This window comes from Orcinus orca, chromosome 9 (assembly GCF_937001465.1).
Source record: "Orcinus orca chromosome 9, mOrcOrc1.1, whole genome shotgun sequence".
Taxonomy (NCBI): domain Eukaryota; kingdom Metazoa; phylum Chordata; class Mammalia; order Artiodactyla; family Delphinidae; genus Orcinus; species Orcinus orca.
This window is the reverse complement of record NC_064567.1, coordinates 50,422,999-50,445,939: the sequence shown is the minus strand read 5'-3', so window position 1 is coordinate 50,445,939 and position 22,941 is coordinate 50,422,999. Positions and strand designations below refer to the sequence as shown.

General features: G+C 42.1%; 1 protein-coding gene and 2 long non-coding RNA genes across 5 annotated transcripts in view; 1 reads left to right on the top strand and 2 right to left on the bottom strand.

Annotated features, from left to right (window-relative positions):
• LOC125965391 (uncharacterized) overlaps window positions 1–13,998 on the bottom strand; it is a 45,223-nt gene extending 31,225 nt beyond the window's left edge. The window contains exons 1-2 of the long non-coding RNA XR_007479206.1: window positions 10,879–13,998; window positions 5,860–5,986 (exon numbers count right to left, since the gene is read on the bottom strand). This is a non-coding gene — a long non-coding RNA (uncharacterized LOC125965391). The remainder of the gene's footprint in view (window positions 1–5,859; window positions 5,987–10,878) is intronic.
• A 3,808-nt stretch (window positions 13,999–17,806) lies between these two features.
• LOC101283052 (cytochrome c) lies at window positions 17,807–20,628 on the bottom strand. 2 transcript variants are annotated; one of them, XM_004265648.4, is made up of 3 exons: window positions 20,486–20,628; window positions 18,947–19,123; window positions 17,807–18,833 (listed from the first exon to the last, which is right to left on the bottom strand). In XM_004265648.4, exons 2-3 carry the CDS (start codon window positions 19,113–19,115, stop codon window positions 18,685–18,687), a joined length of 318 nt encoding a protein of 105 aa, XP_004265696.1. In that variant the 5' UTR covers window positions 19,116–19,123; window positions 20,486–20,628; the 3' UTR covers window positions 17,807–18,684. The 2 variants fall into 2 exon arrangements, with proteins under 2 accessions (XP_004265696.1, XP_033276456.1); XM_033420565.2 differs by having other exon boundaries at window positions 20,457–20,611.
• Window positions 20,629–20,671: 43 nt separating this feature from the next.
• The window catches only part of LOC117199845 (uncharacterized), a 342,114-nt gene continuing 339,844 nt past the window's right edge, over window positions 20,672–22,941 (top strand). For both annotated transcript variants that reach the window (XR_004481185.2, XR_007479196.1), the window contains exon 1: window positions 20,672–20,799. This is a non-coding gene — a long non-coding RNA (uncharacterized LOC117199845). The remainder of the gene's footprint in view (window positions 20,800–22,941) is intronic.

The following is a 22,941-nucleotide window of genomic DNA, read 5'->3' as shown; positions in this document are numbered from 1 at the left end:
GAGGCACTGTTTTAAAGGACAAACCCTTTGTCTGTGCTTTTCAAGGATATTTGTATAATGAACAGCCTTGGAAGATAGAGATAGTGTGCCCTTCTGAAGCAAAGGGCAGGTTTGTTTACTGACTGGTAGAATAAAGACAGTATCTCCCAAAGGTGCAAAGGTTAGGCAGTCTTTGGCCCATAATAAGAGATTTGGGTTCCCTATGTCCTGGGTCCTTCATGTAATGTAAACCACTGCATGTGCATGTTTTATCTGAGCCTCTTGGTGATGCCCTGTGGGAATTGGGGTTTGGGCAACTGACACAACAATGCTGATACTCCAGCTTCTGCTACTGCAGCAATTAATAAACTATCCTCTGCCTCTAATCTGGGAGCCTAATGTCTTTTTCCAGCATCCATGAAATGGCAGCAGGCTGACTTGTTAGCTTGCAAGTAGGGTAAAATCTCTGACTCTTCACTAGTGATAATATACCTTATAAAAACAAAATGAGCCTTCAAAACTCCCCTTTATCTGAGATATCTTGATAAAGTCTCTTTTCCTTGCTAGGAGCCCTGACTAGAACATGTTTAAAACAAATCATTCTGGCAAACTGAACGGGAGAAAGTATTTGCAAATTATATATCTGATAAGGGGTTAATATCCAAAATATATAAAGAAGTCATACAACTCAATAGCTAAAAAACAAACAATCCAGTAGAAAATTGGGCAGAGGATCTGAATAGATATTTTTCCAAAGAAGACACACAATATGAAAAGATGCTCAAAATCACTAACCATTTGGGAAACGCAGATCAAAACCAGAATGAAATATTACCTCACACCTGTTATAATGGCTATTATTAAAAAGATAAGAAATACAAAGTGTTGGTGAGGATGTGGAGAAAGGAGAACTCTTGTGCACTGTTGATGGGATTGTAAATGGGTGCAGCCATCATGGAAAACAGTATGAAAGTCCCTCAAAAAATTAAAAATAGAACTACTGTATGATCCAGCAATTCCACTTCTGAGTATATATATATATATCCAAAGGAAATGAAAGCACTGTCTTGAAGAGATAAATGTACCTCATGTTCATTACAGCATTATTTATAATAGCCAAGCTATGGAAACGATCTAAATGTCCACTGATAGATGAATGGATAACGAAAATGTGGTATATTTATCTAATGGAATATTATTCAGCCATAAAAAAGAATGAAATCTTGCCATTTGCAAAAACATGGATGGATCTTGAGGGTATTATGCCAAGCGAAATATGCCAGACAGAAGTAGACAGATACCATATGATCTCACTTACATGTGGAATCTAACACCCCCTACACACACACAAAACAAAAAACCACCACCAAACCCATAGATACAGAGAACAGATTGGTGGTTGCCAGAGTGGTGTATGGGTGTGTGTGTGGGGTGGGCGAAAGGGTGAAGGGAGTCAAAAGGTACAAACTTCCAATTATAAAATAAGTCAGGGGGGACTTCCCTGGTGGCACAGTGGTTAAGAATCCGCCTGCCAATGCAGGGGACACGGGTTCGAGCCCTGGTCCGGGAAGATCTCACATGCCGTGTAGCAACTAAGCCCGTGCACCACAACTACTGAGCCTGCCCTCTAGAGCCCGTGAGCCACAACTACTGAGCCCGCACGCCACAACTACTGAAGCCCACGCGCCTAGAGCCTGTGCTCCAAAACAAGAGAAGCCACCACAATGAGAAGTCTGCGCACCTCAACAAAGAGTAGCCCTGCTCTCTGCAAAAAAAAAAGTAAAAAAGAAAGCCCGTGTGCAGCAACGAAGACCCAGCGCAGCCCCCAAAAATAAATAAAAATTTTAAAAAGTCAGGGGGATGTAATGTATAACATAGTAACTATAATTAATAATACTGTGTTGCATATTTGAAAGTTGCTAAGATAGGTCTTAAAAGTTCTCAGCACAAAAAAAAATTTTTTTAACTATGTATGATGATGAATATTAAGTAGATATTGTAGTGATCATTTTACAATATACACAAGTATTGAATCATTATGTTATACACCTGAAATTAATATCATGTTTTGTTATCGATTGTACTATACTTCCATAAAGAAAAATCATTCTGGGGGCTTCCCTGGTGGCGCAGTGGTTGAGAGTCCGCCTGCCGATGCAGGGGACACGGGTTCGTGCCCCGGTCCGGGAAGATCCCACATGCCGCGGAGCGGCTGGGCCCGTGAGCCATGGCCGCTGAGCCTGCGCGTCCGGAGCCAGTGCTCCACAACCAGTGAGGCCGGCGTACCGCAAAAAAAAAAAAAAGAAAACTCATTCTGGGAAAAAAGGCAATTGTAACTACAGGAACGACATAAAAGTTAATTAGGGTTAAGAACTAAGAGCACAATCAGACATACCCAGAACTGAGCCCAGGATCTTCCTAATAGTATTTGCGTGGGCCACAATTTCACTTCCTCACCCACACCTTTTGCTCCTCAGATTTGCATAATCCAGGTAAGGCCAATAGTTCCCTTAGACTCCAACAGCAAGTCACTAATGGTTGTACCAAGAATCTGTATACAGTTGACCCTTGAACATTATGGGTTTGAACTACGTGGGTCCGCTTATATGTGGATTTTTTTCAGTAGTCAATACTACAGTACTACTCGATCCGTGGTAGGTTGAATTCAGGATTGCAAAACTGCAGTTATGGAGGAACCGCGGCCAAGAGAGCCAACTATAAGTTATATGCAGATTTTTAACTGCTTGGAGGGTCAGCACCCCTAACCTCTTTGTTCAAGGGTTTCCTGTATTTTTCTTTTTAGAGACCACAAGGTACATAAGAGCCTCCAATCTTCTTTGTGTATTCTCAGTCACTAACTAGTTCTTAGGCATAATATTCTTAAATTTTATTATTGGCCTCTAAAAATGTTCTGTGCGTCATTGCATTTTAACTGTTCAGTCAAGGTGATGGGCTATTCAGAATCATCCACACTGTAATCAGTGGCCCACAGGTGCTTACAATGACTAGGTGGGGTTGAGGTTAGAAATTGTTTGTGGCATCAGACACTGAGAATTACAGGTCAGGAGGTAGAAATGTATTAGAAAGAGTAAGGGCTTTGGAGTCAGAGAGACCTGTCTGAATCTTAGTTCTACCACTCACTGATGAGGAATTTAACGTCTCTCAGCTTCTTTCCTAATAAGCAAAGTGCAGTCAATAATTACCACTCTACCCTCCAGCCCTCCAACCCCTGCGCTCCGTTGCACATGATTGTTGTGTTAATTAAATGAGACCAGGCATAGAAAACACATGATACTCATGCCAGTGAAGCGCAAAGTTTCAGAGCTATAAAAAGCTGCCATTATTGGTTTTTTAAAATTAATTAATTAATTAGTTTTTATTTTGGGCTGTGTTGGGTCATCACTGCTGTGAGTGGGCTTTCTCTAGTTGTGGTGAGCAGGGGTTACTCTTCGCTGTGGTGTGCGGGCTTCTCATTGTTGTGGCTTCTCTTGTTGCGGAGCATGGGCTCTAGGTGTGTGGGCTTCAGTAGTTGTGGCACGTGGGCTCAGTACTTGTGGCTTGTGGGCTCTAGACCGCAGGCTCAGTAGTTGTGGCGCATGGGCTTAGTTGCTCCATGGCATGTGGGATCTTCCTGGACCAGGACTCGAACCTGTGTCCCTTGCATTGGCAGGCAGATTCTTAACCACTGCACCACCAGGGAAGCCCCCATTATTTTTTTTAATAAGGATCTTTGACCCTGCTTACCAATATTGTCACAAATCACTCATTTACAATTCAGAGGAAAGAAAGCAACCTATGAGAGTGCTTGCCATCAAAGCTTTTATTTGCGGAATAAATTGAAAAACAGAATGCAGTATATCTGGGAATGTCAAAATGAGCCTTCTTTAACGACTGGTTTGGAGCTGGCACAGCACTTAGTCCAGAATTATCAACAAGGAGAAAGGAGTTAGAGAGCCACAAAATAAAATCACAGGATTTAGAAAGCAGGCAATCCTGATTTTCAGGAAAACTAAGAAAGCCCAAGTATTACACACTCTGGCCTGGGATGCAGAATGAGGCTAGTTTGGGGGTTGGGACATAAACAGGACCGAGATGCTGTTAGATTGTGGGGAAAGAGAGAATGTCATCCCTCTATTATTAAAGCAGAGCTCAGATACCAGGCAAGTTCTTTACCTGAAGGTCCAGGGTAGAGAGGGCGAGGGGAGCAGTTCAGGAGGCCTGGTATCCACCTCTCTCTCGTGTGCAGAGCTAAAATGAAGTCACTTGCAGCTGCTGTTTGAAGGTAATGTAGAAGCAACCAGGACTTCATAATGTAAAATCTTGGAGAAGAGAGAACTGCAGGGAGAGGTAAGGTAACAGTCTGCAGCTGCATTTTCTCTCAGAGCAGTTAACCATTCTGGGTGTGGGGCAAAAATCTAAGAAGGCAAGAGAAGAGCTTGGGCAGAGGGCCTCTACTAAAAGGCAGAGAAACTTCTCAGGGAGGAAGAAATGAAAAGCAGAGGCTTGAAAGGTGAAGGGCTCAGTAAGAAGGAGACGGTAAAGTATGTGCCCAACACCCAGCCCTTAAGGCATTTGCCAAATTTTCCAATTGAACAAGGCAGGAAGCTAGGAAGTCAAGCAGAAGGGCTCTGAAGAACAGAATCAAGTTGGTGTCAGTCTTGTACTACTGAGGAGACAAGGGTAGAAATCAAGACTCACCTAGTGATGAGCCCAGTCAACTCCCCAGATCTGCTGGAACACTGGACAGCTATACTTTTGGACACGTTAGGTTTGAGATGCCTGTGTTAGTTTCCCAGTGCCGTTGCGAATTACCACAAACTTTATTATCTTGCAAGTCTGGGGGTCAGAAGTCTGAAATGGGTCTCAGTGGGCGAAAATCAAGGTGCTGGAAGGGGTAGTTCCTTCTGAGATTCAAAAGGGGAATCCATTCCTTGTCTCTCCTAGCTTCTAGAGGCTGCCAGCATTCTTGGTTGTGCCCACATCACTCCAGTCTCTGCTTCCATTGCTACACTGCCTTCTTCTCTGATTCATCAAGCCCACCTGAATAATCCAGGATAAACTCTCCATATCAGCATCCTTAACTTCATCACAGTTGTAAAGTCACTCTTATGATAGGTTCCAGGGATTAAGGCATGGACCTATCTGGAGGAGGCCCTTATTCAGCCAACCACAATGTCTGGGTGGGGTGTTGGGGGAACCCAAATAGAGATGTCTAAAAGGCAGTTGAGTATAAGGCTTTTGAGCTCAAGGGTATTTGGACTACAGCTATAGCTATGAAGTCACTGGCATGTGTGTGCTAACATCATGGGTGTGGATATTGCCAAGGGGACAAAATGTAAAGAAAGGCATACCTTTGGGGAACACTAATATTATATAAGTGAAACTGAGGGAGGTCATCGTATCCCTTAAACCATAACTTGCTTGATAAATATCTTGTAACCTGTCCTCAATCAAGCTTGCCTCAATTGTTCTTGCAGACTGCATACCCTTCAAGCTTCATGTAGCTTAGACAATATATCACAAGACTCCTTAAATCACCTCCTACAGATAACACCTCTGATATATGAGTCACTATAGTAACAGTTGCTCAAATTGTTTTTCAGGAACACAGAGCTTGCCTTGCCCAGATCAAACCAGTCGAGACCATGGACTGGGTGACTATCCAGTGGATAACCTTTTGACATCAGAAGGCCAAAAACTTTACCCTCAGAACATGTAAATGCCACCATTTTCTGAACATGCATCCCATGAAGAAGCATGTAACTCAGATATGCCTGTACAGAACCCCAATTACTGTACATTTTTCTTACCTTTAATCATCTTTCCCCACACCTCAGACCACCCTGCTTCCTTATGCTGTAAGTAGCCTGAGCCCCTCACCTTCATGAAAGTGGATTTAAGACTTGTTCTCCCGTCTCCTCGCTTGGCTGCCTTGTGTATAAATCGTTTCTCTGCTGCAAACCTTGGCGTCTCAGCATTTGGCTTGCTGCGAGTTGGGCAAATGAACCTGGTTTGATAACATAAGGAGTGGGTGTATCAGCTAGGATTAGAATCAGCTGCATGGAACAGAAACAAACAACAATGGCTTAAATAAGAAAGACGTTTATTAAATTGTTAAAGAAGTCTGGACTAGTATGGCAGCTTCACCAGATCACCTATACACCAGTTCCACCTATCTTTCTGCTCTGCCATTTTCAGGTGCATAGCTCCATCCTCAATGGTGCAAGTCAAGATGACTGCCAGAGGAGTTCTGCAATCCCATCCAGGTTCTAGGCAGGAAGAAAAGGGACGAAAGGGCAGTTCTCCTAGCTGAGTCTGCTCTTCCCAGAAGTCCCACGTGACTCACTTTCACTTGACTCACTGACCACACCTAGGGAAGTTGGACAGTGTAGTCTTTTATAGGTCCATTACCACCCTAAAAAAATAAAAATAACCAAGGTTCTGTTACTAGAAGTGAAGAGGAAAGTGGATATCAAGGAGGCAAAAAGTCTCTTCCAGAGTGGACAAAAAGAAACCTACAAATGAGGTTAAGAAGGAATGTTCAGTGAAATAGGAGAGGAACCAAAAGTAGGGAGCTTGTGGCTGTGTCCTGAAGGGCAGTTCCCCGTCTTCCAATGAATTCAAAAAGAAAGTGGATTTAGATATGGCACCTGCTGTGAAGAAGGCCAAAGAAAAGCATTACCTCTCCACTTTCAAGGTATTCTGCTGGAGAATCGGCTTGGGTAGAGGGGGCAACTGCTTCCCCTGAGAGGATCCATTAGAAAATCACATACTGGGCTTCCCTGCTGGCGCAGTGGTTGATAATCTGCCTGCCAATGCAGGGGACATGCCTCGAGCCCTGGTCCGGGAAGAGCCCACATGACGTGGAGCAACTAAGCCCATGCACCACAACTGCTGAGCCTGTGCTCTAGATCCTGCAAGCCACAACTACTGAGCCCGTGTGCCTAGAGCCTGTGTTCTGCAACAAGAGAAGCCACTGCAATGAGAAGCCCGTGCACCGCAACGAAGAGTAGCCCCCACTCACCACAACTAGAGAAAGCCCGCGTGCAGCAACGACGATTCAACAGAGCCAAAAATAAAATAAATAAATAATTTTTAAAAAAATCACATACCTTTCCTGAATTTTTCGTATTTACTAATAATATAGGGCTTGGTTGTGACCTGCTTGATTAACTTTAGGGTGGAAAATAGAAGAAAGCTATCAAAATCTTCAGGCATGATAGCTACAAAAAGAATCTGGCATATATTACAGCCTACATTTTGTTTTATTATGCTAAAAGAGTACTCAAGACCTTGATTTATGATACAAAAGGCCCTTCTTCATTACCTACCTTGAGAGATAGTAGGTTGAGAAGTGGTGAAAACGGCAGGCCCTCCCTGTCTTTTCCCACTAAGCACTGATTCTTCTTTTTTTTTGAAAGCAAAATATTTTTATTCCATATTCTGGAGTTAAGAAACAGCTTCTTGTGTTGTTTTTCTCTAACATTCTACTACTTATCCTTAATAGAGTCTCCATAGTCCCACTCCCATTGAAAAACCAGTTAGCTCATCATTTCTCTGTGGTGATAAGGAAAAGAGGAGTATGGACAGCAAAATCTATTAGTAATTCTTAAATCTTACTTTATGCAAATTTTTTTTCTTTTTTTGAAGTATAATTGACCTACAACACTGTGTTAGTTCCAGGTGCACAACATAGTGATTTGATTATTTCTATACATTACGAAATGATCACCATGATAAGTCTAGTTACCATCTGCCACCATACAAAGATATTACATTATACTGACTACATCCCCATGCCGTTCATTTCATCCCTGTGGCTCATTTATTTTGTAGCTGGAAGTCTGTACCTCTTAATCTCCCTCACTTATTTCACTCATCCCCCACCCGACTTCTGACAACCACCTGTTTGTTCTCTGTATTTATGATGTTTGTTTTACTGTTTGTCCATTTGTTTTGTTTTTTAGATTTCACATATAAGTCAAATCATATGGTATGTGTCTTTCTCTGACATTTCACTTAGCATAATACCCTCTAGGCCTATTCATATTTTCACAAATAGCAAGATTTCACTCTTTTTTATGGCTGAGTAATATTCCATTGTGTAGCTATAGCACATCTTCTCTATCCATTCATTTATTTATGGACACTTAGGTTGCTTCCATATGTTGGCTATTGTAAATAATGCTTCAGTGAATATAGGGGTGCATATATTTTTTCAAATTAGCATTTCTGTTTTCTTCAGAAAAATATCCAGAAGTGGAATTGCTGGGTCATATGGTATTTCCATTTTATAATTTTTTGAGGAAACTCCATACTGTTTTCCATAGTGGCTGCACCAACTTACACTCCCACTAACAACACACACGTTCCCTTTTCTCCACATCCTTCCCCAACACTTGCTATTTCTTGTGTTTTTGATAATAGCTATTCTGACAGGTGTGAGGTGTTATCTCATTGTGGTTTTGATTTGCATTTACCTGATGATTAGTGATGTTGAGCATCTTTCTATGCACCTGTTGCCCATCTGTAAGTCTTCTTTGGAAACATGCCTATTCAAGTCCTTTGCCCATTTTTCAATCAAGTTGGGTTTGTTTTTTTTTATGTTGAGTTGTATAAGTTATTTGTATATTTTAGATATTAACATCTTATCAGATATATCCTTTGCAAATACCTTCTCCCATTCAGTAGGTAACCTTTTCGTTTTGTTAACAGTCTCCTTTGCTGTGCAAAAGCTTTTTAGTTTGATGTTGTCCCACTTGCTTATTTTTGTTTTTGTTGCCTTTGCCTTAGGAGACATTTCCAAAAGAATATTGTTAAGACTAATGTCAAAGAGCATACTGCTTATGTTTTCTTCTAGAAGTTTTATGGTTTCAGGTCTTACATTTAAATCTTTAATCCATTTTGAGTTTACTTTTGTGTATAGTGTGAGAAAGTAATCCAATTTGGTTCTTTTACATGTAGTTGTCCAGTTTTCCCAATGCCACTTATTGAAGAGACTGTCTTTTCCCCATTGCATATTCTGCCTCCTTTGTTATAGATTAATTGCCCATATAAGTGTGGGTTCATTTCTGGACTCTCTATTCTGTTCCATTGATCAATGGGTCTGTTTTTGTGCCAGGACCATACTGTTTCAATGACTGTAGCTTTGTAATATTGAAATCAGGGAGTGTGATATCTCCAGCTTTGTTCTTTCTCAAGGTTGTTTTGAGAAAGACAAAACAACTTGGGGTCTTTTAGGTTTTCACACAAATTTTAGAATTTGGTCTAGTTCTGTGGAAAACGCCACTGGTATTTTGATAGGGATTGTATTGACTCTCTAGATTGCCTTGGGTAGTATGGTCATGTTAACAATATTAATTCTTCCAATCCATGAGCACAGTATATATTTGTGTTGTCTTCAATTTCTTTCATCAATGTCTTACAGTTTTCCAAGTACAGGTCTTTTACCTCCTTGGTCAGATTTATTCCTAGGTATTCTTTTTGATGCAATTGTAAGTAGGACTGTTTCCTTATTTTTTCCTTCTACCAGTTCATTGTTAGTGTATAGCAATGCAACAGATTTCTGTATATTAATTTTGTATCCTGCAACTTTACTTAATTCATTTATTAGTTCTAACAGTTTTTTTTGTGACATCTTTAGGATTTTCTAGATATAGTATCATCATCTGCAAATAGGGAGTTTTACTTCTTTCCTTACAATTTGGATGCCTTTTCTTTCTTTTACTTATCTGATTGCTGTGGCTAGGACTTCCAATACTGTTAAATAGAAATGGTGAAAGCAGGCATCCTTGTCTTCTTCCTGAATTTAGAGGAAAGTCTTTTAGCTTTTCACTATTGTGATGTTAGGTGTGAGTTTGTCAGAAACGGCCTTTATTTTGTTGAGATATGTTCCCTCTATACCCACTTAGATGAGTTTTTATCATGCATGGATGTTTAATTTTGACATTTATTGAGAGGATCATGTGATTTTTATTCTCCATTTTGTTAATGTGGTGTATCCCATTGATTTATTTACATATATTGAACCAACCTTGCATCCCTGTAATAAATCCCACTTGATCATCATATATGATCCTTTTACTGTATTGTTGAATTCAGTTTGCTAATATTTTGTTGAATTTTGCATCTATGTTCATCCATGATATTGACCTGTAATTTTTTTTTTTTTTTTTTTTACAGCTTTGTCTGGTTTTGGTATCAGGGTGATGCTGGTCTCATTGAATGAATTTGGAAGCATTTCTTCCTCTTCAACTTTCCAGAATAGTTTGCGAAGGATGAATTAACTCTTCTTTAAGTGTTTGGTAGAAGTCACCTGTAAAGCCATCTGGTCCTGGACTTCTGCTCATTAGGAGTATTTTTGTTTTTCTTTTTTTAATCACTGATTCAATTTCATTACTGGTAATTGGTCTGTTCATATTTTCTACTTCCTCCTGACTTGGTCTTGGGAGTTTGTATATTTCTAGGAATTTATCCATTTCTTCTCAGTTGTCCATTTTATTGATGTATAGTTGTTCATGGTAATCTCTTATGACCCTTTATATTTCTGTGGTGTCAGTTGAAAGAGGCTTCTCATTCATTCTTGATTTTACTTGGGCCCTCTTTCTTTTTTAAGGATGAGTCTGACTAAAGGTTTATCAATTTTGTTTATCTTTTCAAAGAACCAACTCTTAGTTTCTTTCTTTCCTTCTTCCTCTCTCTCTGTCTCTATTTCATTATATCTGCTCTGATCTTTATTACTTCTTTCCTTCTACTAACTTTGGGTTTTGTTTGTTCTTCTTTTTCTGGTTCCTTTAAGTGTAAATTTAGGTTATTTATTTGTAAGCATTGGTTCTTTAAATATCTTTTTTTTCCCCTTAATATTATTACGTGCATACCAAAAAAATTAAGTCTCCTAACCTAGTCTGATTCAGGAGGCTTGTAAGTTAAAAGTCTTCTCATAGATCTCTTCCCAGTCTCTAACCTGTGTACACAGCATACAGTGTTTGTTTGGCTAGCATAGTGATATTTTCTTATATCACACATGCCCCATCCAAGAATTATATGAGGTGCTGGTTTCCAGAACCAACATTCTTTAGCCCTATAACTACTGAATATTACTCAAGACAAGTTAGCAACCATTGTGAGGTAAGAAGCTTACAGGTGGACTCTGCTATAACCTGGATTAAGCCTACAGATAAATCTTTCTGGGACAGGGAATAGTGGTGGGCTGGAGCCAACCTCCTAAACATTTCCTACTCTAAACTGCCTCTAATGCATGTATTTCCATATTGATATGTCTCCTTTCTTGAGATTACCCTCAAAGGTTCAGGACAAGTTGGTTAGGGCTGGCATAATCCTAGTAAATACAGTATTAAAAACTATGTCTGTTGGGCTTCCCTGGTGGCACAGCAGTTGGGATTCTGCCTGCCGATGTGGGGGGCACGGGTTCGTGCCCTGGTCCGGGAGGATCCCGCGTGCCGCGGAACGGCTGGGCCCGTGGGCCGTAGCCACTGGGCCTGCGCGTCCGGAGCCTGTGCTCCGCGGCAGGAGGGGCCGCACCGGTGAGAGGCCCGCGTACCACAAAAAAACAAAACAAAACAAAACAAAACAAAACTATGTCTGTTAGGTTACTGGAAAAGTTAGACATATTTAGATGATGAGTCTATGAAAATTAGGTGCCCATTTAACCTTTTGACCAAACGTCTCAAAAAAGCTCTCAAAGTAAATGGCATTGGTGAAGGTTGTACTTCATTGATTCTTGGTCCTGGTCACTAACAGAGAATGAGACATCACCTCATGAGTGAGTTATTAGAATTATGGACCTGAGTCATGGATATAAATCTCTAATTCCAGGCACTTCTCTCCCACTACATCACTTCAGTTAAAAAAAGTCATTCCAGTAAGCGTCCTCTCCCTTCCATGCAATCTGCCCAACTGTTAATTTGACAAATTGCCCTGTCCAACCAGTTCAAAATTAGCTAACATTTAAGGATTTACTGAGTGCAAGGCAACACGCCAAGCACATTCACTTGTGTATGCCTCACAATAACCCTAAGGACTAATATAATTAAGGTCAGTTTGCAGATGAGGAAACTTAAGGCACAGAAGAGCTAATGTGTCTACGATTCTGTTAAGCAGCATCAACAGAGAAATCAGACCCTTAGGCTGTCTTCCAACATTAAGCAGTAAAAAGAACAAGAAATTCTTGTCTTACAGACAATACGGCATGCCCCAACTCATACCATAGGCAGGTGACTCAGAAATCTATAGATTTCCCCTATTATCGCAAACTGGAAAGATTTGTCATCTCTTGGTCCAGACGTATTACCCCTGCCTGATTCAGGTAGGTATCCTGAATTTCATTAAACTTATAAACTGAATAAGAAAAGCCATAATTTCCAGAACTTAGGCAGTGAACGTGTTCTGTTGGAGTGTAGCTCCCAATGCAAAGTTCCTGCACTGAAATGAAAGCAAGCATTTTTATCTTTCATTTTCTATGGGAGAGGGAGGCAGAGGACAAGGGGGTTGGGAATGGGTGTTAGATTGACCATGCTGGGGCATCTGTAACATCTGGAGCTACGTTTCGATGTAACTGAACATTCTGAATCATATCTGAATTAAGAACAACATTGTTGAAGGTAGGGACAAAAGGTTTTATGATGCCTAGAACTTCACAGAAAGAAGTTCTGTGAAGTTCAAAGGTTTTGACAAAAACCTTCCTTGTATTCAGGAAGTAGAAAATTCCTATCTGAAATGGGAGGCAAGGTCATCTGCTGTGAGAGCAGGGGAGACCAGTGATACAAGCTTGAGGAGCATGATGACCTTCTAAATTAACCACGAGGAAAACAGGGAGAGAATGAATATATAATAGGACAATTGCACAGGGTTTCTGCTGATTCAGTTGAATCAAAGATAAGTTTACAGGGGTGCAATCAATAGAAGTGTGTGATTTTCTCAAACAGTACCCAGAATCAGGTGTGGAAATGGAGAATGCAGATCTGGAAGATACCAAGACCACAAAGCCTCTGCTGTGGACAGTGTGAAGAACATGTAGGCTCCACTTGTGAGGGCTGCATTAGTGCAGAGGCCTAGTGCTAAAGGCCCTGTCTTTAGCAACAAAAGGACGTGTGGGAGTTATATAAAGAGGCTAATAGGGACTTCCCTGGTGGTGCAGTGGCTAAGAATCTGCCTGCCGATGCAGGGGACACAGGTTCGAGCCCTGGTCCGGGAAGATCCCACATGCCGTGGAGCAACTAAGCCCGTGTGCCACAACTACTGAGCCTATGCTCTATAGCCTGAGAGCCACAACTACTGAGCCCACGTGCCACAACTACTGAAGTCTGTGTGCCTAGAGCCCGTGCTCTTCAACAAGAAGCCACCGCAATGAAAAGCCCGCCTGTCACCATGAAGAGTGGCCCCTGCTCGCCACAACTAGAGAAAGCCTGCGAGCAGCAAATGAAGACCCAACGTAGCCAAAAATAAATTAAAAAAAAAAAAAAGAGGCTAATAGAGATGACTCACCTAATATGAAGTTTCGTAACCATGAAAAGGCAGTGTCAGTACATGTGATACTACCAAGGTAATGTACCTGTGTGTGACCTTTGGCAGTAACAACCTGAGCCTATTTACTTAGCTATAAAATAGGGACAATTCTTGTTCCACATACCTTATGAGTTAGTGAGGATGAAATGAAATGTGAATATACATTATAACTATAAAGCAATTTAGTGATGGGACTAGAATTTGGGTAAAATGCCATGCTGATTTGGATTACTAAGAGACAGTTACAGCTATATGTGTATAAAGGTTTTATGATGCCTATGTATTTTATTCCATGAGTATGTGAAATTAATTTAAATGAGGGAGGTAAAAAAAATAAGAGCAGTCTAGGGTGTCAAATGTCCTAGAGTCATCAGAGCCATTGAGAATAGAAAAGAAAGCTAGACACGACAATTGGGTAACTGCTAACCTAATTTTCCACTATGTGAATTTTCCACTTTCAAGGAATTTGATGAGGATATAAAATAAATTATTTCAGTGCTTACCAGTTGAGAGCTTTCAGATGCCACTCAGTGAACGCTCAACAGCAATCTTATGAGGTACAGGTTATTCCTGTTCTCCAGATGGCAGAAAAAAAGTAACTGCAAAGCTCTAAACCAGGGGCCGAGAACTTCTGTGAGCACCAGTCACTATTTTAGGCTTTGTGGGCCATAGTCTGTTGCAGCTACTCAATTCTGATGTTGTAGCACAAAAGCAGCCCTAGATAAGACATAAATGAATAAATGTGGCCATGTTCCAATAAAGTTTTATTTACAAAAACTTTGGGACAATGGGCTGCTTACTAACCCCTACTCTAAACATGTATTTTCCAATCCCAAACCCAGCATTCTTTGTTACACCTCAAATAAAATTAACTAGTCCAATGGTCGTTTTTCAAAGGAGACTTCCAGCTATAGACACATATTTAATGGCACCAATGTGAACACAGGCACATTTCTAATGAATAAAGAAAGAGTAACGGCTTCCCTGGTGGCGCAGTGGTTGGGAGTCCGCCTGCCGATGTAGGGTACATGGGTTCGGGCTCCGGTCCGGGAAGATCCCACATGCCGCGGAGCGCCTGGGCCCGTGAGCCATGGCCGCTGAGCCTGCGCATTCGGAGCCTGTGCTCCGCAACGGGAGAGGCCACAGACGCCCGCGTACAGCAAAAAAAAAAAAAAAAAAAGCAAAAAGGAAGCAGCCCATTAATATGTCTGGTAAAATGGGGTTAGACTAAGACCAAACTGTGGTCAAAGTATCTTGGTGGTGGTTTCAGCTATGTCACTCAGCTAGTTTTTTCCAGTGTAAATATGTGTTGTTTTTTTTTTTCTTTAATCTTTCTTAGTATACAGTTTTTTAACATCTTTATTGGAGTAGAATTGCTTTACAATGGTGTTTCTGCTTTATAATAAAGTGAATCAGCTATACGTATACATATATCCCCATATCCCCTCCCTCTTGCGTCTCCCTCCCACCCTCCCTATCCCACCCCTCTAGGTGGTCACAAAGCACCAAGCTGGTCTCCCTGTGCTATGCGGCTGCTTCCCATTAGCTATCTATTTTACAGTGTAGACAATCTTTATTGGCAGGTGTTGAGTGCAAGAAAAATGGTAACAAATCCAGAGGGATGGAAAAGGAGGCAGGGCATGCTCCCCTCCCCTAAGTGAGGACTTTGTGACCAGGTCACTGGAGCAAGAGCACCTGACTATGGTCACTTTGGGTCCAGAACCCCTCAAGTAAGCTCCCAGGCAGGAGGGCTCCTCACATGTGGGAAGGGAGCAACACTCTGGAAAGGGTATGGGCTATGTCCCACCCCAGGCTACTTGCCTCCTGCCCACAGCATACCTCAGCCCCTCAAGAGGAAGGTGTCACAGCTCACTGTAGGGGTGTTTCAGGACTGAGTTACTAATAGGTGTTACTAACCCTATTCCTCTCCAAACCCAGGTATCTGCCATATGCCTCAGTTCCCCTGCTCTGTGATTTGCTAGGTTGGACTACAAGGTCCTGTTAGTGGTCCAGCTCAATTGAGTAGTTCCCATAGTTCCCTGAGCCTAAAAAAGGTTAATTTCACCTCTCATCTGTATAATAGTGCAGCTGGATTCTAAGAATCTCTAAGATCTCTTCCAGTTCCAATACTGAGACCTCTAATGTGACTAAAATAGCCAACTTTAGTTCATATAGGTATCAGCCTTGCCTGTATGAACTGTACCATAATAGCCACTCTTATTCTGTGCTCAGCAATCTTACTTGGTATCTCAAGGTACTCTAATATGAAGAGCCAGAAGATCTCATCACCAGAAATGAAGCTAAGTTGTAGCTAAGTTGGTTTTGGTTTACTCTTGTGTGACCTTGACTGAAATGAAATAGCTTTAGCCTAGTCAACTGGGGAGGGCGAGCCACTGGTAAGGCCTCTTCATAGACAGCATGTGAATTTCATCACACCCTTTTCAATTTACAACAATCTTTAGGGGTTAAAGCGAAAAGGTACAATATAATGTCTATAAAGAAACTGAAGAGGGACTTCCCTGGTGGTGCAGTGGTTAAGAATCCGCCTGCCAATGCAGGGAACACGGGTTTGAGCCCTGGTCCGAGAAGATCCCACATGCCATGGAGCAACTAAGCCTGTGTGCCACAACTACAGAGCCTGAGCTCTAGAGCCCATGAGCCACAACTACTGAAGCCCGTGCTCCGCAACAAGAGAACCCACCACAATGAGAAGCCCGTGCACCGCAATGAAGAGTAGCCCCTGCTCACCACACTAGAGAATGCCCGTGCACAGCAACGAAAACCCAGAGCAGCCAAAAATAAATTTAAAAAAAAATAAAAAAGAAACTGAAGAAAAGTTTGAGGAAAAGGATGACAAAAAGGTGTATCCCTACATACCATGAGAATAACACCTAACTAAAATAAATTGCCAACTTATGAATGGAATATGTAGAATGTATGGTAAAATTATAAAGGTGAACATATCAGATTTAGAGACAGGAATTGGAATCAGTGTTCAAGGGCACTTAGTGTAAGAATCCTAGATTAGGAAAACAAAGAGTTCAGAGGAAGCACTTTTGTTATAGACCACGCATGGTTCTAGTTCTGGACCTGTGCTGTTAACACTCTCGCCATATGTGGCTACGCAAACCTAAACTCATTAACGCTGAATAAAATTAAAAATTCAGTTCTGTAGCCACACTACCCAAATTCCGTAACTACACCTGGTTGGTGGCTAACTGGACAGCACATATTCAGTCTGTCATCACAGAAAGTTGTATTGGATAGTGCTATTCTAGACAAAATCCAGAATACAGGGGGCACCTGGAAGAAACACTTCTTAAATACACCTGGCTCTCACTTTTGATACTACTCACCAAGCCACCTATGAAGAGACACTAGGAATGAAGACATGTGGGTTATACAGTGCTAGCTTTTTGGGTTTCTTTATTTCTAAGAGAGCACACACCCCTTACAGCTAGGAATGTCCCTTCTTTGGAATTAACTATAGGAACTTATAAATCACTAGAGGCACTTATTGAGTACAACTGGCCTAGAAAGCAGCAGGGACTCAGCAATTCTCTGCCAGCATAGGCCTTAGTTGACTTGGGAAACACAGAAATAAATCAGTTCCCTGGTCTCCATGTCTTCCCATATTGGTCCAGAACTCTCTCAGAAGCTAACTGCTACACCATCTCTGGATACCACCTGAATTACAGCAGGCTTTCTTTTGCTTCCCCAAACTGTTTCTGCACATGTTTCCAGACTGACTACTTTCTCACATTTCTCCAATGACTAAAAATAAGATTCACAAGTTACAAAGTGCTTTGCCAGGCCTTACAGGCCTACCTACTCATCCCCATCACTGTTGATAAGGCTTCTTCCTGGTTTCCTCACTGTCACACAAAGAGATGGCTCTCACCACCGGCACAGACTTACTTCCCCCACCGAGAATTTCTCTCAGTATTCGTTATGGCTTAGTTCAAGCTCACCATTCCATAAAATTTCTAGGGACTACTCTAAACATGTACAGCACAAACTGTATATGAAATAATTTAGTACATATACTACAACCATGTACTATACATACCACAAAACTATGGCCAGAAACACATTCTTCTTTCTACATTTGGCATAAATGCTGCAGTGCTCATTCTGGCCAAAGAAACCGGGTGGATTACTGAAGTGTTCTAGGGCAGGCTGTCCTAGAAGACCAAGTAAACACAATCTAGTACTATGACTAGTAACAATGCTGCGTATTTTGAGGTATTATATTTTTCAACCATCTTGGTATGTCATTAAATCAAGCACATTAGAAAAATCATGATCTGTGACTTTGTTTTTAATTCTCAAGCCTTATGATCAGATAATTTACAAATCTGTGCTAATGATAGAGCTCCTCTACCTTAACCCTTCTGAGTTGGCAAAAGCATCATTACCAATCACATACCTACAGTAGTTCTACAGTTGTGTTTCTGAATACCTGTTTAAAAGACAATCCTGAATTATAACTTAGTCTGACTTTGTAAAGAATTCACAAGCAAGTTTCCCAACCTATCATGTCACAGTGAATTTTAAAAACATCTGATCTTAAAGATCATCTCTAAAATGTGAGAAGTACTAAATATTCTTTATCTGATGCTATACATAAACCACACTAAAATGCCCTTAAGTAAAACGCAATATTTTAGATGGAGAATTTTAATTAAATTGGCATATTTAAGACCAAAAAGATAAAGTGGACATTGTCAGTGTATCTTCAGCCCTTGCCTTAACAGGTGAATGAACACAACTTGAAACACAGGTGAATCTTGCTGGTCTATGAGACAGTGAAGGGAGCTTCTCAATATTTAAATATATTAATATAACCAGTTATAGAAATCTAAATATAAAACCAATCTCCTATAGGGTTTGAGAAGGCATTCACCATATCCCTGAAAAGTTTAACATTCCTTATTCAAGTTTAATCATCTCTTTAGAAGGGGGAAACACTGACAGTACTTGCTGAACCAGAATTACTATCAAAATTCAAAAAGCTGACCATATTCATTTAGCCACAAGCCAATCTTATTTAAATCAGGACAGAAATATTACATCAGCTATTCATGACCTGAATTCTAGTGTATGAGATCAATTTAAATATGGTACACATAAAAAGTCATGAGACAGCTGTTTCATAATAAATAAGGCAGTGGCCAACTATTACTCATTAGTAGCTTTTTTGAGATAAGCTATCAAGTCTGCCCTTTCTGACTTCTTCTTAATGCCAGCGAAGATCATTTTTGTTCCAGGGATGTACTTCTTGGGATTCTCCAAATACTCCATCAGCGTCTCCTCTCCCCAGGTGATGCCTAAACAAGGAGGGATGTATTGTTAAGTATGTCACACTCTTGAAAAAGTGTTTACCAAAGGTTACATTCATGCAATTTGTGCTTGTGTTAGTTAACAATGGCCCGCCTCTTACCTTTGTTCTTGTTGGCATCTGTGTAAGAGAATCCGACAGCCTGACCTGTCTTTCGCCCAAACAGACCATGGAGATTTGGCCCAGTCTTGTGCTTGCCTCCCTTTTCCACAGTATGGCACTGGGCACACTTCTGAACAAAAATCTTCTTGCCCTTCTCAATATCACCCATTTTTAAATCTAAAAGTGAAAGACTCAATTAATTAATTTTTTCTCCAAGTAAAAAAAGTGTAAACCAATGATCAACTCCAGCCACTAACGCACTGCAAACTTATGACATTATATACCAGGTTGAATTTTGTTTTACTTAGTTCACTTGCAAAAGATTCTTTAACACAAAAAACACTATCTGGAAGAACTTCCTTAAAAACACGTCTCTGTGTGTCAACTAAAAATTGACACTTGACATCTGCTTCTACAAGCGTTAAGGCACAAGCCACTGCAGCTGCTGACCTTCAACACATCCTGAAAAGTTCAGGGTAGAGATCAGGAATGAGGCACTCTGTGGTCTGGGAAAAACTGGCAAAAGAGGCCTTTAGATAAATAACCTCTGGCTGGGGAACCAAGATCCCACAAGCGCATGCTGGGGCCGAGAAAAAAAAAAAAAAAAGAAATGCTGTCTCCCAGTCTCTGGTCCCCATTTTGCCCCAAACAGAACTTACAGCTCTTACTTTGTGCATTTTTTTCCAGTTGACATACGTGATGAAAGCAAATTAGGAACCTACTTCAAAACCATTTCAAAAGATGACATCAAGGTCACAAAGTCACAAATCTGAATAAGCTGAACTATGAATATATTAAACCCAAACCACCAAAATTCCAACTTTTAAGGCGGTCTAATTATTCATACTACAATTTAAAGCCACCTCTGAAGATAAGGCAAAATACATTTTTACAAAAAGGGAGATAATGGTTGATTCAGCCTGCTCAGGTCCCTCTAAATTGCCTTGCTGTGGGTGGGAGGCCAGCAGCAGGCTTTTGAGGTCTCCCCGGGAATGCCCATTCTCCAGCTCTGGGATCCCCGGGGGAGACCACGAGGTCATCCATCCAAGCCGGTTTCAAGGACACTGTGATGAAACCTACCTCTCCGAGGTGCCTGAGCAGGTTAAGGGGGGAAGCGACAGGTGGCCAGGAAAAGTAATGACTTATTGGAAGAGCAGCAGCTTTTGCTCTCTTGGAAAGAGGACGTGACGCGCTGCGCAGCGTCCACCGACTCCCGCCCTCACTCCGGAGGAAATCTTGTCTATCACTGCCATAGCCCCGCAGTTCCGACAACGGAGGGCCCGCGTCTCAGAAGGAACCGCGAACAAGCCGCCTCCGAGCTTTCAGGACCTTGACCGAAACCACGCCACGACCTAATTAGGGTCCCGCCCCACCTCACGCCGTAGCCCGCCGGGCTGGGCGCAGTCCAGGGCCCCCCATTCCCTGTCCCCCACCCGGCCCCCGCTCACGGGCCTCAGTCCACCCGCGCGCCCCCCACGCAGGCGCGCGCCCTCATGGCTCGGTTTCTCGCCTGCCGTGGCCTCCGCGCTCCGCGCCCACCGTTCTTTCTCCGTGTACGACTAAACCGTTCCCGCTCACAAGCCAAACGTCCCGCTCTGTAATCCCAAGGACACGCCGGTCCGCGCCTATGTACGGGTGAAAATGCAACCAAACTGGCTCCGCCCTCTGCCCTCCTGACGTGCGGCCCGGCGAACTGACACGTAGTGACGTCGCCGCGCCCCATTGGCTCGGGTCTCCGGGGCTGAGTTAGGACCCCGCGCGCGCGCATACCTGCTACTACTGTGAGGGGAACAGCGTGAATGCCCTTCCTCTCCCGGCCTTTCCCTCCAGGCAGTTACGACAGGCCATTAGAGGTACGACACCGAGGTTGTGCCGGGAGGGGCTGACGTCAACCTCGGGCCTTAGGGTGCATGCGCGTGCCGACGGGGAGGGTGGAGCGGAGTCGAGGGGTGGATCGAGGGCGTTAGCCTGTAAGGTAACGGGTCTCCTGCTGGTTGACTTAATGCTGTTTGAGCCGCACGTTTTGCCTGCTTAGAGGGAGACGGTCAACTTTGACAAACGTAGAGGTCTCCTGGCTATCATCCCTTCACCTGGCGACCTTTACCCAGACTCGGTCGTATTTCCGCGGCTGGCGCCAGATGCACCCCAGAGAAATAACCCGGAACCGGGAGTTAAAGAGTTGGACACGAGCTCCTGACCTTGTTCTGGTTTTGCTTACACCCTGTGACTTTAAGTCATCTTCTTCCAAATCTCCCCTTGGTGGAGCCCAGAAGACAGGGGCAGGTGCGGCAGTTGAGGCAGAGACTGGATTATAGCTCTGGTCCTTCAGCTGCCGGCTTCTTTTCTGCCAACACCTGCTTCTCGCGTTTGTGTGCAGAAAGAGGGAGGAGTGTGTGCGAACAGCCTCCAGGAAGAAACATTTTTACGTGGTTAGAGAATTCTTGGAAATCTAGAGAGAATTTGCATCCCAGCTAACCTAGGCGAAGGTCATGTTCAAGTAAGCTAGTGTGGCTGGCCTTTAGATAAATAACCCCTTATTGGGTAACTAATATTAGAAATTCTAATTCTAATATTAGAAATGCAGTTTTGATCACTACAACTTCCAGTAATCATACTTTTCCTCCAGAACTAGCTCCCCTTCCTGACATGCTCCGTTTTGTCAGTGGGAAATTTCTCGACTCCCTTCTCCCTCAAATTAAGCCCCCGAGTTCGAATGCATTTTTCCTCCTTTCCCATATTCTGTCTAAGGCTGCCGTATTCATTCAGTCAAGTGTATATTGAATGCATATTATGAGCCAGGCACTGTCTAGAAACGTGGAGTAAATCAGTAGGGACGACTTCTCTGGTGGAGCTAACATTCTACCATCTTCCTCTCGCCTCCAGATTAAGCAATAGATACCAGGAGGTTAACCTAGATTGCCTCAGATCCCTCTTAAACCACAGTTCCTATAATTTTTGTTCCAGACCACTTATTTCCCCATATGACTAGATTATTTTTATTGTTTTCTAACTGTGTCCCGATTTCCCATTTCCCTCTCTCTAATCTCACACACTGCTGCCACAGAAGTGTGCTATAAAACAGAGCAGAAATCACAACTTGAATATTCAAGACATTTTGTGCCTTTTGGAGGGGACCAAGGTAGTGTTTAAGTGTACTACTGAAGTAGGCTCATTTGGCTAGGTACCCAAGTTTTTGAAAGACCAAGCTTAGCAACACTTTGCAAATTCAGCCTATACTTCTGAAGCCAAGTCCTGATATTGCCGCCCATATCCCTTAAAGGAATACTTGGTCCTTAAATAGGTAATTGTCCTATTAAAATCTTCTGTGTTTGTGGTATCAGAAGTTACTAGTCTTTGTTCAATGGACTGATGGGGAGTAACAGCATAGTGCTGGTGCTGCAGGTCATGTAGAAGTAGCAATAAATCAACTGGCCTAGTGAATTGATTGACATTTCAAGTTTATTCCTATGAGGGGGAGAATAGAAACAGAAGTTCTTAATACTTTTAACTAAGGAAATTGTGGATTAAGAGTCTTGTTATTGAAAGTATTGGGAAAATGAGGAGAAAGAGAACAAGAGCAAAAATGAACACTTGGCACATTCCTGTAGTAAAGCAGATACCATAAAATTTGTGCTTAATATCATGTATTCAGGTTCTAAAGAGATTCATAGTGCTTACAGTATATTCAAGATACCTGAGAGAATTAGTTGAGGAGAACAGTAATATTCTGCAAGTTGCTCTGTTTCATACTCATATATCTGTTCTCTCTACCTCCATCTTTTCCTAGAGTAGTGGCTGGTAAGAGGTATAACCATTATAAAACAAATGCCTTAGATTTCTCCTTCCAGCAACACAATGGGTGACATATTTTTAAAAACCTTCGTGGTGAAAAAAATCGAGTAAAATACCACCCCCTCAAATCAAACTATAATGAGGTTGCAAGAAAGTGAGGGAATCTGGTTGGGGGCAGGGGTGAGGCAGGGAATAAGAACTGA